The 17,389-nt window shown below is 49.1% G+C and overlaps 2 protein-coding genes across 2 annotated transcripts in view; one reads left to right on the top strand and one right to left on the bottom strand.

Moving 5' to 3' along the window:
- The window catches only part of dpp10 (dipeptidyl peptidase like 10), a 251,431-nt gene that overhangs the window by 154,475 nt on the left and 79,567 nt on the right, over positions 1–17,389 (bottom strand). The window lies entirely within an intron of this gene.
- Positions 15,095–17,035, top strand: LOC115529716 (zinc finger BED domain-containing protein 4-like). The gene is made up of 2 exons (XM_030338689.1): positions 15,095–15,804; positions 15,943–17,035. The coding sequence occupies exons 1-2, from the start codon at positions 15,197–15,199 to the stop codon at positions 16,469–16,471; spliced, it is 1,137 nt and encodes a 378-aa protein (XP_030194549.1). The 5' UTR covers positions 15,095–15,196; the 3' UTR covers positions 16,472–17,035.

The raw sequence follows: 17,389 nt of genomic DNA, 5'->3' as shown, positions 1-17,389 counted from the left end.
AGGTACACCCTGGTTGAAGATTCTATCTCTTGTCAACTAATTTATATTAATTTCTAGCAACGGCTTGTTGGCATTGCGTTTCAATGGAGCATTTGATGACGCTGTGTGAGCCTTTCCTGTAGGGCTGTAGCCCCCCAGTTGATAATTTCATCCATCCTATGAGACCCACTTTGATACAAAAGAGATCCCAGGTCTATAGCTTACTTGTTAATGTCCTCGACTCAGTCACCTATTTAATCACATCCTTTAGGGCTTCGGCCTCCTAATTGATCATTGTAGTATATTTGAATGTCCTCTTTCATATGGCACCTCCACCACTGGGGCGTGGCAATAATTCTCCATATCCATGTGGGGAGGAGGGGGTGCTTGTAGACAGTAGGGGTACACTAGACATACATAGGAAGCACACTCAGAAGGAGGAATGACCTCTCACACATGATAACTTAATTAATTGTTTCAAATAACCCTGCCTCGTTAAATCCATGAGCTTGGTGTTTTACTTTCACTAATAGGTTATAGGCCTAGGTTGTGTCTCTACAAAATCTGTCCATGCGCATCTCTCAGAGTGACCTAACTAGACACCAGACAGCGATTTAAATAAAAAACAAGTCAAGTTCAATACAAAAGTAACTCATTAATTACAAGTCTAAACTGCGTAAAATGGAAAGATATTCCAAGGTGTCCTTCTATTTCCTAGCCAGCAGACCCTAGTTTACGCCAAAAACAACACAATTGACGGCAGCTCAGTTGCCGCCCTTGACGTCATTAACGTGGTTGGAGCAGAGATGTTTGAACTCAAGAAGTCGTTTGCAACGTGAACAGTGCATACATTGTGTACATTAATGTTCCTCATCAGAGCAAATCGCTCCTATCACAGGAATCTAGAATCAATATGTTCGGGGCTTTGTTCAGAATATTTAACATGAACATGCATTAAATGCAGGATATATGCGTGGATGATACAGAAAATGAAATAATGGCCATAAGTCGTAAAGAAGTGGGTGGAAGGATGGCAACCACCATAGGATTGTTGTTTTGACGAATCCTACGCAGCCCGTCCCCTCTTCTGAAGAAATAATCTCCAGATTGAAATGCATTGGTTTAATATTGAATTAATTAAATATTAAAATATATACTATACTATTATAAGTAGACCATGTAGCTATTATCGTTATAACAAGATCTGTATCTAGATATTGACAATCCACTTCCACCAGTCCAATCAAGAGGGTTGTAACACCAACTAACACAGTGTACTTTTTCTATGGGGAATGTGGTTCAGGTATAACCAGACAAAATTTAAATATTTATACTATCAAAAAACTTGCCTATACGTAGGCCTACAGCATATCATACATTTGACATGGATATAGTTAGACTGTTATGTATAAGGTTATAGGCCGAATTCAGTTAAATTGCAGCCTCTGCTGGCCCACAACTAGATGGTCTCGTTGTCTCGTTATACATTTTATAGATGAATTATATTAAAATGATTATAACCATGTAGCCTTTATCTTCTGGGCGTTATCATTACATCCTTTCACGTTACATCGATATAAATTATTGTTACAACGATATCCTGAACAATTTGATTGACAAGTGATTCCGTGAGGCCACAACGGATTTTGAGTTTAGCGCCCGTGGTTGACTCAGTTGAGACGGGAATCTGTGTGTGTGCCACGGAATATGAGTGTCATTAACTTGCATTGGAGCAAATTCCGTGGCCAAATCACGGAAATTAGCGTGTCTCCGTGAGGATTCGACGGATTTTGAGTTAAGCGTCCGTGGCCATTTCATGGATTCCTGTGAGACCAGGTTGATAAGAGCCTACATGATTACATTTGTGTCGCAATCTCAAATAGCTGGTTCAATATTCTAGTATATCCACAAGCAATAAACTCCCTCTACGGCAAACAGAAAAAGATCAATGCAAACACACGCAAGCCGATGTGAATGCCAGGGACAGCGGGCGAAGGGGCATCATTCATCTGTAGCGCATGGCTAGCTTATCACGGTCCTTCTCTCCCACCAGTGAGTCATCACACCTCTCTTATCACCTCACACACACAAGACCCCTAACCCCCACTGCAGGTGAACGTCCATACTATCATAATGAAATCTAAATGACTGTCTGTATTCCAGCACCTCCACCGAGCCCCAGCCAGACCCAGGGGGCCATGAGGGGCAGGGTGTCATGTGACACTCCAACATGACTGAGGAAGCTAGCGTCAAGAGGAGTCGTGATGTCCGAGGGAACGGCAGGGCCGTTTTGGGTGCCTGAAACTTAAATATGTTGGTCACTCTGGGGGATAAATGATTGTGGTAGGGGGGGTGACTGCAGGGTGTCCAGGCGGGAATGAGTAGCATCACAGAGTGTGTAGAATATACCACATATCCTAAAGCAGTTGACTGTATGTGTGTGTGTCTGCGTTTGAGTGTGTGGTCTTTGTATAAGTGTTTGTGTGTGTATGTGTTTGTGTGTGTGTGTGTGTGTGTCCGTCTGTCTGTTTGTGTGGTCTGTGTATGTGTGTGTGTGTGTGTGTGTGTGTGTGTGTGTGTGTGTGTGTGTGTGTGTGTGTTTGTGTGTGTGTCTGTGTATGTGTGTTAGAGCTCTATCTTCCCACTCTGCCTGTGCATTTATGATTACACATGCTACTGACCATTGTCAGATCATATTGTCACACGGTTGTCCCGTGTATATCGACACACGCATACTGCTAAGACCACCGCACTGTGAGACTCACTGGTTGGGGCGTGGGCATGTTAGGATTTCTAAAGCATCATAACCAATCAGCCCGTAGGAAACACAACAACACAGTTCCCCAGCTGTAAACCACAACAACCCCGCAATCTCAATCTGCCCGCAGCTGGAAGGAATGCACCGCGGACTGAGCTGTTAAACCCGTCAGCCCAACAGGCTGGACGCAGAACAGACGTCATCTAAAAAGGACACAGCTACGTCATGCCTTCCCCCACCCATTGGAGAAAAACGGACATCTGTTTCCTCCCCTCAACCCTCCGTTATCATGAACTGCCAACAGGACGGCGGTTCACCTCCAGGGTCCTTCAAACCTCCAGCTGTCCATTGTTATGCAGATCAGCGCCGCAGACAGCCACAGGGGCAGCCCGCGGTCGGCGATGTGTGCAACGGCCGTAATCAGTTTATGTAAGACAACCACAATAAACGTCCTCGCTGGCGGAGGTCAGCGTCTTTAACTTTCCTCTCTGTTCAAGACAGAAACGAGGGCAGGAACTGAGGAACAACAACAGAGTTGGTGGTTAACTTGAATAAGGAAAATGAAATAAGGCTGATGGGGTTCATTCCATGTAGGCATAATGTACTTGTCAGGGTCTAGACAGGGAAGAACAATAGACGGACAGATTGATTTGCACATCAGGTGTGCTGCAGTGTTATGCGACCCCTGTGGGCGACATGTGAAGGAAGCTGTTCCTGCATCATGTCCCCGAGCACCCTACTAAACCATAATGTGTAACCCCCCCAGGCCTCTCGGCCCTGCTTGACGGCCCTCCCATTGGTCATCTTTATTACGCCCTAAATGTCTCATTATTATGGTGACCATCTACTGCGTTTCATATGGCTGGAGAGAAACCAGGGAACAGATCCTATTTGGTCCAGTCTTGGCACTACAGCCTGCAGTAAACCGCTATCTACTGATAGTGGACAGGAGGAAACACATTATTGAGATGATGAACTTTAAAGGCTCCATTTCATATAAATGGACTGCCACTAACATGGCAGAGACCTGGTTATAGTCCACACCTTAAAAGCCTGATTGTGTTGCAAGAAATACCTGTGCATGCATGCATGGGACACAGGCAAACACGCTCAGGGATCCACAACACACACGCAGCAAATAGACATTATCAGTCAAACCACACAATTTAACAGAGTCACACACAGCATATCCACAGACACAAATACATACATAGACCCAGCGTTGATTTGTTGAACAGAGCCAGCCTAAATTCATAACACACATGCAGACTAACAGAGGCACACAACACTAACAATGCTATCAATAACAATCAGTTTTTGGGCTGCTGGCAGGATCAGTTTGCCTTTACACACTGTGACAACCCGCTCCCCACCCGGGGGATCCGCGGGGTAGTGAAGCGGTGATCCGACTCACACAGCATGCCGTTCGCGACGCGCCGCCAGCCGCGCCGACGGCCGCGCCGTCAGCCGCTCCGACCAGCCGGCTCACCAAACTCGGACCGGCCGACGATGTCGAGGCGTACCTGGAGGTATTTGAGAGGACCGCCCGGACGGAGAGCTGGCCGGCGGAACAGTGGGCCCACATCATCTCGCCCTTCCTCACTGGTCCCGCGCAACAGGCGGGCCAGGATTTACCTCCCGAGGACGCCGATCAATATCCAGCGCTCAAGCAGGCTATACTGGCCTATTACGGGCACAACCTCGCGGCCCGCGCCCAACGGTTTCACGACTGGCGGTTCGACATCCACGGTGCGGTGCGGACCCAGATCGCCCAGCATGGGCGGCTAGTAAGGAGGTGGCTCGCCACGGGTGAGGGACCCTGCCCGGTGGATCGGGTACTCATCGATAACACCGTCCGCCAGCTGCCGGCCGACGCCCGGAGGGTCGTGGCTCACCACCATCCCGAGACGGTAGACGACCTGATCCGGGTAGCCCAGCAGCTCAGCGCCAGTCCCCGGACCAACCTGCGGCTGACCGAGACCCGACGAGACCGGAGGGGGCCCCTGACGGCGTCGCGGACACCACCACCGGAGCCGCCGGTCGTGTCCCGGGGAGGGTCGAGAAGCGAGACGGTGCTACGCCTGCGGTCAGCCGGGGTATTTGGCACGAGACTGTCCCGGGGACAGAGACGTGTCGATGCCTTCGGCCTATGCGGACGTCGGCACGCACCGGCCCTCTATGGTGGCCACCTGTTGGGCACAGGGGGTAGTCGGGTCCCCGACCATCCCAGCACGGGTTATGTCCCAGGACACACAGGCCCTCCTGGACACGGGTAGTGTGGTGACCCTCCTTCGTCCCGAACTAGCGGGGGGGAAGGGTGGGGACCCTATGGAGGTGGCCTGTATACACGGGGAAACCCGGACCTATGGGTCCTGCCACGTGGTCATCCGGACCCCCTACGGGGTGTTCACAGCCCGGGCGGGGATCGTACCCCACCTACCGGTACCCCTTCTTATCGGGAGGGATTGCCCGATTTTCCACAGACTCTGGGATCCGGAGCGGGAAAATCGGGTAAGGAGAGAGCCTGCTCGCCGAGCGGGGAGGAAGGTGCGACCGGCGTATGGGGCCATCCGGATACCGGCGACCCAGGGGGAGGCATCAACAGAGGACACCGGGCCAGAAGGGGACGGACCCTCGCCACCGGGATCTCCGACCCCCTCGGGAGGGCGCGCTTCTGGACCACAGCGGCCCGGACCCGACACATCGGATACACTGACGGCGCCAGATCTGAACGCCGAGAGTTCCCCTCTTACCGAGTTTTCGGACTTCCTACCGGAGGGGGGGGGTAGGAACCACTCGGCCGGGCCAGTTCGCTAGCGCCCAGCTGCAGGACGACACCATCAAACACGCCTGGAGCCATGTCCTCGCACACGACGGACAGACCCGGGACTCGGTGAGTTGCCTACCACACCCACACTTTAGCACCAGGGGGGCCCTGCTATACCGGGTGGTGGAAAGGGACGGGGCGGTGACCGAACAATTAGTGGTCCCTCGGACGTCAGCAAGGTGCTGTATATGGCCCACACACACCTCCTGGGAGCCCACTTGGGCATGGACAAAACCCGGGATCGGGTCTTAGCAAGGTTTTACTGGCCGGGGGTGAAAAGGGACCTAGAACGTTACTGCCAAACGTGCCCGGAGTGTCAGCGGGTAGCTCCTCGCTCCTCGGCTAGGAATCCACTTGTTCCCATGCCCATCATAGAGACTCCATTCGACAGGATAGCTCTGGACATTGTGGGACCCCTCCCCAAGACCAGCAGGGGACACCGGTACATCCTGGTGCTGGTAGACTATGCAACCCGGTACTCTGAAGCCCTACCCCTGCGCGCGGCCACCGCTAAGGCGGTAGCGAGGGAGTTCATGCTTCTGTTTAGCCGGGTGGGGATAGCACGGGAAGTACTGACGGACCAGGGGTTGTGTTTTATGTCTCGTGTCCTAAAAGAACTGCTCAGATTTCTCCAGGTCAAACAGCTCCGGACGTCGTTGTACCACCCCCAGACCGACGGGCTGGTGGAACGGTTTAACAAAACTTTAAAACAGATGCTGAAAAAGGCCATGGACACAGACGGGAAGAACTGGGACCAGCTGTTGCCCCATGTACTGTTCGCGGTGCGGGAGGTGCCCCAGGCTTCTACGGGCTTCTCTCCGTTCAAGCTCCTGTACGGGAGGAGGCCTCGGGGAATCCTGGATCTCGCCAAGGAGACTTGGGAGAGTCAACCGTCACCCCACCGCACCGTGGTGGAACACGTGGAACAGGTGAGGGACCGTATGGCCCAGGTCTGGCCCATCGTCCGGGAACATCTCGGGCGTGCCCAGCAGGCCCAGGCGAGGGTCTACAATCGGGGAGCCCAGCTGCGCGTCTTCCGGCCTGGGGATCGGGTGCTGGTCCTGGTCCCGACGGCGGAGTGCAAGTTCTTGGCCAAATGGCAGGGGCCATACGAGGTGGTCGAGAGAGTGGGAGAGGTAAATTACCGAGTGCGGCAACCAGGGAGGCGTAAGCCTACCCAACTGTATCATGTGAACATTCTGAAGCAGTGGAAGGAGGGGGGGAATCCGCCCGATCCGGCACCCCTGGGGTTGGTGGCCCGACGAGAGGTTCCGGTGGTCCCGGTAGGAGAGGACCTCAGCCCGGCCCAGAAGCAAGACCTCGCTGACCTGGTCCTGCAACACCAGGACGTCTTCTCCGAGCTCCCGGGTCAGACCTCGGTGATCCAGCATGGCATCCGGACGGCACCTGGAATAAAGGTGAGAGTTCCGCCCTACAGAGTCCCGAAGGCCAGACGGGCGGCGATCCAGGTGGAGGTGGCCCGGATGCTGCAGCTGCACGTCATTGAGGAGTCCCGCAGCGCCTGGTCTAGTCCAGTCGTCCTCGTGCCCAAACCTGACGGGAGTTACAGGTTCTGTAATGACTTCCGACGGCTGAACGAGGTCTCCGACTTCGATGCATATCCCATGCCCAGGGTGGACGACCTGATCGAGCGGCTGGGGCCGGCCCGGTACCCCACCACCCTGGACATGACCAAGGGTTATTGGCAGGTACCCTTGACCAAGTCCGCCAGGGAGAAGACGGCGTTCGCGACCCCGGGGGGTATGTTCCAGTACACCGTTCTCCCCTTCGGAGTCCATGGAGCCCCGGCAACTTTTCAACGGATGATGGACCAGGTCCTGCGGCCGCACCAGGCCTACGCCGCCGCCTACATAGATGACATTATCATCCACAGCGACAGCTGGGATGTCCACATCCAACAGCTGAGGGCCGTACTGGGCGAGCTACGGAAGGCGGGTCTCACCGCCAATCCGGCCAAATGTCGCCTCGGGTTGGAGGAGACGACCTACCTGGGTTTTCAGGTGGGTCGGGGAAACGTCAGGCCCCAGGAGAGCAAGGTGGCTGCCATCAGGGACTGGCCCCGGCCAACCTCCAAAAAACAGGTAAAGTCGTTCTTAGGGCTGGTCGGGTACTACCAGCGGTTCATACCCGGCTTCGCCACCCTGGCCAGCCCTATGAACGACCTGACCCGAAAGACATTGCCAGACCGGATCCGGTGGACGGAGGCGGCCGAGAAGGCCTTCGAGTCGCTCCGGGGAGCCTTGTGCTCCGAACCGGTTCTCATAACCCCAGACTTTACTTCTCCCCTCATAGTGCACACCGACGCCTCGGAGGTGGGGCTGGGGGGAGTCCTATCCCAGGTCCGGGCTGGAGAGGAGCACCCCATCACCTATATCAGCCGGAAGCTCCTTCCCAATGAGAGGAATTACTCGACCGTGGAAAAAGAGGCCCTGGCCATCAAATGGTCGCTGACTAAACTCCGTTACTACCTCCTAGGTCGGGAATTCACCTTGGTCACCGATCACGCCCCGCTGAAATGGATGGCCAGCGCCAAGGACTCCAACGCCAGGGTGACGCGGTGGTTCCTGGCCCTCCAGGACTTTCGTTTCAGGGTGGACCACCGACCTGGCAAAGAGCACGCGAACGCCGACGCCTTGTCTCGCCGGGATGCCTGCCTGGGCTGGGTTCCCGGGGACCGGAGGCCTCATCTAACGGGGAAGGGATGTGACAACCCTGCAGCACCCCGCGGATCCCGGGGTGCTCCCCACCCCGGGATCCGCGGGGTAGTGGTCGACGGTATACCACTTTCACCCACCAGTCGGCAGCAGAGCGTGCGTCGGCACCTGGCCGGGGGGGGGGGAGAGTTGGCATAAAGGAGGATCACGGACGCACACGAGGGGGAACAGGAAGGACCAGAGAAGGACCAGTCGATAGCGGAGAGTCTCACGGAGAACCCCGACGGACAGTATTTGCATTGCCTTGTACCCTGTAACAGAATAAACGCCGGCTTCGGCTTACCCCGGAAACTGAGTGTGGTGCATTCCGTGTGTGTCGAGAACATTCGTGACCCGGCTGCCACAACACCAAAGGCCAATCTTAATGTTGAAGGAAGTAGAGACACAACCCTTCATCACAAACCAAATCCTCCTCCCCACAGACCTCCCTGAGTTTTTCATTACGCATATCAATTTCCAACTGCCATTGGAAAATCCCTCTACAATAGGAATGATGACCTCATGGATGACGGTCATCCAGCTGTGATACTGTACCAATACAAACAACAGCTTTGATTGGTTGTAATGGCTTTGAAGGACCTCCCTTAAGAAGCATTTCATATCTTCTGATGCTCCATGCTTGTGTAAGTCAGGGTGTTTAGATGGTTTAGACTTTTCTCTGTCAATGTTTTCCTGTCGATGTGTGCGTAATACAAAAGAAAAATGCAACTGTGCATATTCACACACCAAGGTAAACTGAAAATAAGACGATGGCATTGTGTTTACTGAAACAAAGTGAAGAAAATTAGGTACAAAATAGCCCCCCCTCCACACACACACACACACACACACAATAACAGTTTTAACTGCATTTCCTGAGAAGCAAGGAAAAAATAAAACTTTAAAAACAAGATCAATGGTTCTTTGCTGTTTATAGACACATTAAAACTCCCGGCAGTTAATAAAACAAATGTTCTCACAGGTATTAATAGATGGGAATGGGGTCTTTATTAAACCACAGAGTCATGAAGGAATTAAAGACACACGCGCCGCTTGTATACGCTCGGCTCATGTTTCACTTTTATACCGCTGACTGTCGGGGGAGGAGGAGGAAGAGGAGGTTTTCAATAGAGGACAGCGCTGTCTGCTCGTACCACCTGAACCCGGCCGTTTAGGCCCCTCTCAGCACTTTGGACAAAGCCTTGTTGAACGCCACTCTGGTTACAACATGCGTCAAAACCCTTTGGCAGGGGGGCATTTTGAGAGAGAGAGAGAGAGAGAGAGAGAGAGAGAGAGAGAGAGAGAGAGAGAGAGAGAGAGAGAGAGAGAGAGAGAGAGAGAGAGAGAGAGAGAGAGAGAGGGGAGATTTATATATAGAGAGAAAAATTGTGTAATCAATATTTTTATTCGGCGCTAGACTGCGAGCAATAAAAGAGGTGCAGTTAGAATCTCAATAACATCCACAATCACGCCCTGACATCTCGGAATAGCTCTTCTCCAGTGGAAAAAAAGGAAAAGGTTTCGAGCAAACACTTTTCCATTTTCTGAACACTTAACAGGAAAAAACAACAACAACAATCTCAATTTGATGCTTTGGGAGATGCAGACCTAGACAGATAAACAATCAGATGATAACAGGCTGACCAATAGGCAGACTACACACACACACAAACACACCGTTATACAGATAGAGACTGAGTGAGATGAACAGGCAGGCAGACATGAACATGTACACACCGATGTACTTAATTGCACAAACACACGGACAGATTCTTCAGAGGTCAAACAGCTCTTCAGGAGAGCCTCTATGATAACTCAGACCCCCTGAATACAGAACCCTGATGAAGGTGCCTTTGACCAGGCGTCCGCTGCCTCCACAGACAGGCTCTTGACATTTCAACTAACAACCCCATCATGCAAACACAAACAAGGGTCCTGGAGCTCTAGGCTGTCGCTCGATCACACAAGAGCAGACACACACACACATACACACACACACTGAAACACACTAACGGTCACACCAACATTCACAGCCCATTAAAAACCACTTGCACATACACAAGTTGGAACACAGAGACAAACACACTACTGGAGAAACACACACACACACACACACACACCAACCAGCCTCCAACCTCCACATTAACACACACCGCATCAACATCCATTAAAAACCCAGCCAAGTGGAAACACACAGCCACACATTGATTGCACACACACACACACACACACACACACACACACACACACACACACACACACACACACACACACACACACACACACACACACTCAGCTAATAGTGTAAGTGAACCATCAAGAGTACGGCTAGAAAAAAGAGTTTTGGGCTGAGAGTACTGAGAAGGGGTGGGGACCCATTATCCCCATGGTTACAATCCACGGCAACTTTGTGCAACTTTCTTAAGCCAGCACCGTTGTTCTTTATAAGCGTTATAATGAGCAATACTGTGTATGAAATGCGCCATACACCGTGGCGTAATAGAATAACCAGAAGCTAAAGCGTCTCTTTGGGTACGGCATCAACATAAACCGCGGCCCAGACAGAGCGCCACGATCCCCACACACCTCGCCGCCGGTGGTGTTGAAGGGCCTCAGAAAACACTCAGACACTCTGACAACCTGGAAAAAACTGAACTGGAGTTCAGAGCGGATTAGAAAGCTCACAATCTTTTGGGTGAAGACTGGCATAAACATCGGATTTTACCCCAGTTCTTTTTCTATTTCAGTAACCGCGACAAAACAGCATTGAATACTATTTTGAAGATCAAATGAGACATACCACGGTTAAAACAACACGAAAAAACAAAAAAGGGATCACTGGTTCTTTACCAGAGGTGTGTTATTCCCAGCGGTGGGGGTTCACACCCGGGTGCTCCAATGAAGAGCTTTGGGGTATACTATGAACCAAGATTTGTGGGTTAGCGAGTATGTTGCCCTCAAAGCCTGGGGTTAGCTGTGACACGAAAATGTCTCTCTTTTAGCGTCGCTGTACCACCATGGTGACTTATGCTGCCAACCAAACATTGTCTGGAGGAGGTTATCAATAAAGACTTTTGGGTTGGATCGGCTACTATAGCTAAGCGCAGCTGATTAGCCCATCCTTTGACAATGTCGTCAGCATTTTTGGGTTTTCCCGTGGACCTCGGAGCCCATATCGTACAGAGGTCCCGGAGACAGAGGGTCTTTAGGGGCAGATCCCTTGGCATTGCCTGGGAATATTCTTCATGAGAGATACAGGTTCTCATCAGAGGGTATTTGCTATTTGATCATTCCGAAAGAGCCCCACTCCGACATTTACGCCTAATTGTAGGAGTGGCGGTACTTGCATTGTTTTCAAACATCCCGCCACTCCGACAATTTCTGTTTCCATTGTCGGAGTGGCGGTACTTTATTTATTTTTAAACGACCCGACATGAGGCGATTAATATAAATGTCATTACTTAAATCATTGTACTTTAATTAATTAATGTGATTATTTCTTAGTTTCATGTGCTTTAGTGTCCTACACTGACATTCGTCATTGTGGATATTCGCTGTGGAACTATGGCCGAAGACATCTCCAGTCTCTTCCTAAATCCCCACTGACAAAATTCACGCTTGGACTTTTTGATTCTGTTTCTAAATGTTCAGACTGACAGACACTGAACTCTGGGGGCCCTCATTTAACGGTCTGAAACGCAAGTGCTTAGTGGGCGGTTCTATGGCGATGTCGCTTTTCTACCGGCGCAAAAATGACTTTTGCGCCCGGTGCAAATCTAAAAAGGGTTGGTCTGAAGTAGCCTAATTACCCGTAGGTGTGGATTGGGCGTAACGTGCAATAAACCAATCAGAGTGCCAGCTCCCATCCCCTTTACGAGCCATGAGCACATTTGAATCTGACGAGTTGATATTTTTAACAGCGCGTCTGCAGTCTCCGATGAGACAGATGCACATGAATTTCAAGCTTCAAATGGCTCAGTTTATGGCCAAATAATATGGCCTAATTCACACATGGAATAAGGTTTTCTTCCACAACTTCAGAAATACTGAGTCCTCAAATAAATTTCGGCAAAGAAAACTTAACACACATGATATGCTGTAACTGTGGTTCTATTTAATGATATACATTTTAAACATTGTTTCTTATCAGTATTGTATGCATTATCGTTATCGACTTGTGTTCCTAATATGCATGTGTCCCCTCGTTCATTTACATTGCCATGGACTGTATTATGCGTTACGTGTTTACTTTGCGTGTGTTTATACAGATGGACGCACACACTCGCGCCCGCATTCATTAATTAATTTGCACATACACACACGCGCCCCCGCATTCATTCATTCTTTTTAATACTCCCTTGCGGTAAAACAATGTTTTCTCACGATCAAATACTCATGTACACGATGTCTGTTTCAAGAAAATATGTGTTTGCTGTACGGTGTTTGCAGATGCATTGATTTAAAAGTACAATTCATTAGCGCTGTATCAGCTGTTCATTCCCAAATAATTTACCAAGAATGTGTGGCTAGGTAGATGAGAGAAGCAAAGTGTATGCGCGAGGTGCACAAGCAACATTATGCGTGCGCCCTTAAAATAGCATCTGAACAACGCGCCACTGACTTTAAACCAGGTATTTCCTGGTTTGTGGCGCAAGTGGTTTCTGAAACTGCAAAATAGCACCAGGGAACGTTTGCGCCAGAACACGCCTCCTCCTTTCGCCAAACCGCCCCTTGGGTCGCAAGATCATTCCCTAATTTACCGACGCAGTGCAGGAGGGAAAAGAACCCTCTGCGCCAGTTGCAAACTAGTAACGACACATGCGCCAGGGAAAAAGTCAATTGTGCCGGATGCAAGATAGGGCCCTGGGGGTTATTTTAACGTTCATTGTGAAGTGGTTTACTGTAAAAGGACTGTCGGAAATCCCGCCTGTCTTTGCGCACTGAGGCCATAAATTAAAGGCATATTGTACGGGATCCAGTAATATGCACTTTTTAATATGTTGTTGAAATAGTTTTTTACACCCTGACAGCAATAAATAACTTATGGGCAATAAAAAAGAAGCGAAAAAAAAACGAATTCTGTATCTGCTATAAACCTGTTAAAATGCTTACCAATCGGAGACACTGTACCCGAATCTAAAGAACCAATCACAAGCCTGCGCGTTCTCTCCCCTCTGTGTACGAGCCTGAGCCGGCCTGAGCGCGTTCACGGAGGGCAAAGAAAGCGTTGTTGTCATAGTAGTTCATGATAGTGGACTAGTGAGCCTACAACGTTTACACAATGGAAGAGAAACAACTGAAGTTACCACTGCCACCGTTACTTGCCCCGGTTCATCCTTTTAAAAAGGCAAGAAAAAGAAAGACAGAAACTGAAAAGGCAGCAACAAAAAAGAAGTTGGAGACTGCTCGAGGAAAAACGAGAATAAATATTAGTGTTGCACCGATTCCGATACCAGTATCGGAAGTAGATCCGATCCAGCACTAAAATGGTGGTATCGGAATCGGCGAGTACCAACAAATAGTGCACCGATACCATTTTGATGCTTGTATGTCACTTGAACGCAGCCTTCTCTCTCCCGACACTCACTATCGCTATTGGCCTGCTCCAGACCAATGAGAGCGGGCCAATAGCCGCTCTTAACCGTCTTTTTCATGCGGCGGGAAAACAAACCAGGAGAAGAAAATGTCTGCAGTGTGGAGTTATTTCATTATAGAAACGCCAGCGAGTACATTGGCTAAATGCAAGATTTGCGACCTGAAAGTTTCGAGAGGTGGAGTTAAACGGGGCAGTTTCAATACCTCGAACCTGATAAAACATTTGAAGTCGAAACATGTGAACGAACACAAAGAGTTCGAGACTGAGGCAACTGCAGGTGGCAAGAGAAAGCGGGATGGACCGCAGCAACGATCCCTGGTCACTTCGTGCGAAAGAGCAGTGGGACGAGAAGAGTGAAGCAGCAAGACAGATGTCCGAGAAAATAACCGAGATGACTGTTCTCTGTAACCTGCCCCTCTCCTTCCTCCTTCCTCCCCTTCCTTCGTTGAAAGCGTGGGCTTCCGGCTTTTTATGGCTCACGCAGTACCTAAGTATAAGGTCCCAAGTCGCAAATACATAACGGGGACGACTATCCCTGCACTAAAACATAAAGTAACGGAGCATGTTTTAGGAAAGCTAGGGGAGGCAGGGACGAGGGACCATAAGCTTTTCAACTGACATCTGGAGCAGCCAAGTCTCCCCACTTTCCCTGCTTAGCTTGACAGCCCACTGGGTAAACTTGGAAACATTCACTCCAGAAAGCGTAATACTTCATGCGAATGAATTCAAGGGATCACACACAGGCGAAGCTATTGCAGGAGCAATAGAGCGCATGCTGCTCAACTGGAGCATCCCGAAGTCAAAGGTAACGTAACTTTTCTAGTCTAGATTTTGAAAGAAATGCCGCAGTAATTTGCGGCAGTAATTTGAGCCGTAGAAGTAAAGCTGTGTGTGTGTGTGTGTGTGTGTGTGTGTGTGTGTGTGTGTGTGTGTGTGTGTGTGTGTGTGTGTGTGTGTGTGTGTGTGTGTGTGTGTGTGTGTGTGTGTGTGTCGTGCTCTCTATTGCGACTTGTCTATTTCAGCAATATAGCACTCGTGGGAGTGGGGTAGGTAAGGGATTATCCCCTACCTACCCCACTCCCACGAGTGCTTTATTGCTTTGATAAAACAATTCTACCGTCAACAAATTAACATTTCAACACGAAGTTATTGATTAAAAATGGTTTATTTCGCCATTGTTTCTTTCTTTCTTTTCTTGTTTCAAAGACAGGATGCTTTGGTTAATTTTTATTATTATAATTACATTATTATTAATAATATTATTATTATTATTATTATTATTATTAAAGGTCCATGCCATTCTTCGGGACAATGCAAGCAATATGAAGAAGGCAATGAGGGACCTGGGAGTCTCCAGCCTGGGATGTTTCTCGCACATGATTCAACTCGTGGTGCACGATGGACTGCTGTCCCAGCGAAGTGTGAGCGATGCGCTGGCCAGTGGGAGAAAAATAATTGGGCACTTCAAACATTCCCCATTGGCCACATCAAGACTTGAAACTGTCAAGACGGGACTGGGAATGCCAGTCAAACGTCTGATCCAAGATGTTCCCACCCGCTGGAACAGCACCTTTTATATGACTGCGAGCCTGCTGGAGCAAAAGAGTGCCATCTCACTCTATGCTGCAGACCACCAGCTCCCAGCAACACTGACAGCAAGTGACTGGACCTTGCTGGAGAAAATCAACACTCTTCTGGCTCCATTTGAAGAGATCCCAAAACAGATCAGTTTCGCCACCTCCACCACCTCAGAGGTCATCCCCTCAGTCATCGTCCTTAAGCGTCTGTTGGCCAAACAGACCACGGAGGACAGCGGGATAAAAACAATGAAGGCAACACTTCTAGCAGCTATGGGCACAAGATTCCAGACCGTTGAGGCGGAGCCCTTGTACTCTGTTTCAACCATATTGGACCCACGTTACAAAGACAGGTATGTTACTTTAATTGTGAGCTGTATAATGTAAAGTTTAAACATCTTGTGTTAGTGTGTAATTAAATGCAGTGCTAAATAACAGCATATATGAGCTAACAGCTATATTATGCCATTCTGTTTACTTTGTTACTGCAGATACTTCACAAGTGCAGAGAGCAGCAAGCTTGCAAGAAGTGCACTGACCCAAGAGGTGGAGAAAAATGAGGAGTCATCACTGCAGACAACCACCACAGAGGCAGCAGACCCAGCCAGTAAGACCCCACGGATGACAACAGAGCCCAACACAAGCAGCTGCTTTAAGGGGCTGTATGAGGAATTCCTGCAAGAGCATGCTGCTGAACAAGGTGGGGCCAGCAGCACAGTTACACAGGTGCAGATAGACACATATCTGGCTGAGAAAACAATCCACCGCACAGAGAGCCCATTCGAGTACTGGGGAAAGAATAAAGAACGGTTCCCCTCCCTGGCTACTACAGCTGCAAAGTTTCTCCCCGCTCCCTCCACCAGCGTAGATAGTGAGAGGCTTTTCAGCAGAGCTTCTAACATACTTGATGAGAAGAGGAATAGGCTGTCAGGAGATCATGTAGAAACACTAATCTTCCTCAAGAAAAATCTGCCAATGTGCCTGAGCTTGAACCCCAAAGACTTGAATCCTCAAAAGTAAACAAGAGTAAACACTACTAGGCGTTGTGTGACAGATCTGTCACTGATTAATGCTATTTGTTCTTACCTCAGATACGTTAAATTAATGCAGCTATCTCTCAAATGTACCTCATATGTATATTATTTCTTATTTTAATACAATTTAACGTTCTACTTCTTACTCTTGCACTAGTTTTATACACTAGTATTATGTTATAATTTTATGAAAGTTGCACTATTTTGGCATTTGAGAGCCAATACTCAAAAACAGGGTTTTTAAGAGTTTGTAATGTATTTCAAGTTCAAGTTCAAGTTCAAGTGTTTTTATTTGTCACATACAATAAATTGAAGTGAAATGTTAAAGGGTCAATGCTCCACACTGTGCAAAAATAAATAAAAATAAAATTTTAATGTAATGTAATTTTAATGTATTTTACTTTCTTACTGTTGCACTGTTGCACTGTTCACTTCTATTATACATGTTCTAATTTCATGAATGTTGCACTATGTTGGCCTTTGAGAGCCAAAAGTTTATTCAGCTATTGTTGTCACCCATACCAGGTAGGCAATAAAAAGTTCTACTGGATTCACTTTGTATTAGTCTTCCTGCTTCACAAAGGTAGGCAGCAGCTTGACAAAGCCATGATGGCAATGATTTTACATCCAAGTAGTATGCAGCTCTTCATATATACACACACACACATCAATTTCAAACAGAGTGGTATCGGTATCGGCCGATACTGCACAGCCAGGTATCGGTATCGGAGCCAAAAAATGGCATCGGTGCAACACTAATAAATATTGGATTAGCTTTTCAGCGATGGCGACAGCTGAGGGAGTTGAATGGCCTGAAAAGTGACGCAATGGTTGCCGTTGAAGTAACCCATAAGCAGCAGCAGTGCTCGTGCACGGCTCTGTGTCGAGGGGTGGGGGCAGGGAG

Source organism: Gadus morhua, chromosome 17 (assembly GCF_902167405.1).
Source record: "Gadus morhua chromosome 17, gadMor3.0, whole genome shotgun sequence".
Classification (NCBI taxonomy): domain Eukaryota; kingdom Metazoa; phylum Chordata; class Actinopteri; order Gadiformes; family Gadidae; genus Gadus; species Gadus morhua.
This window is presented reverse-complemented; position numbering and strand designations above follow the sequence as displayed.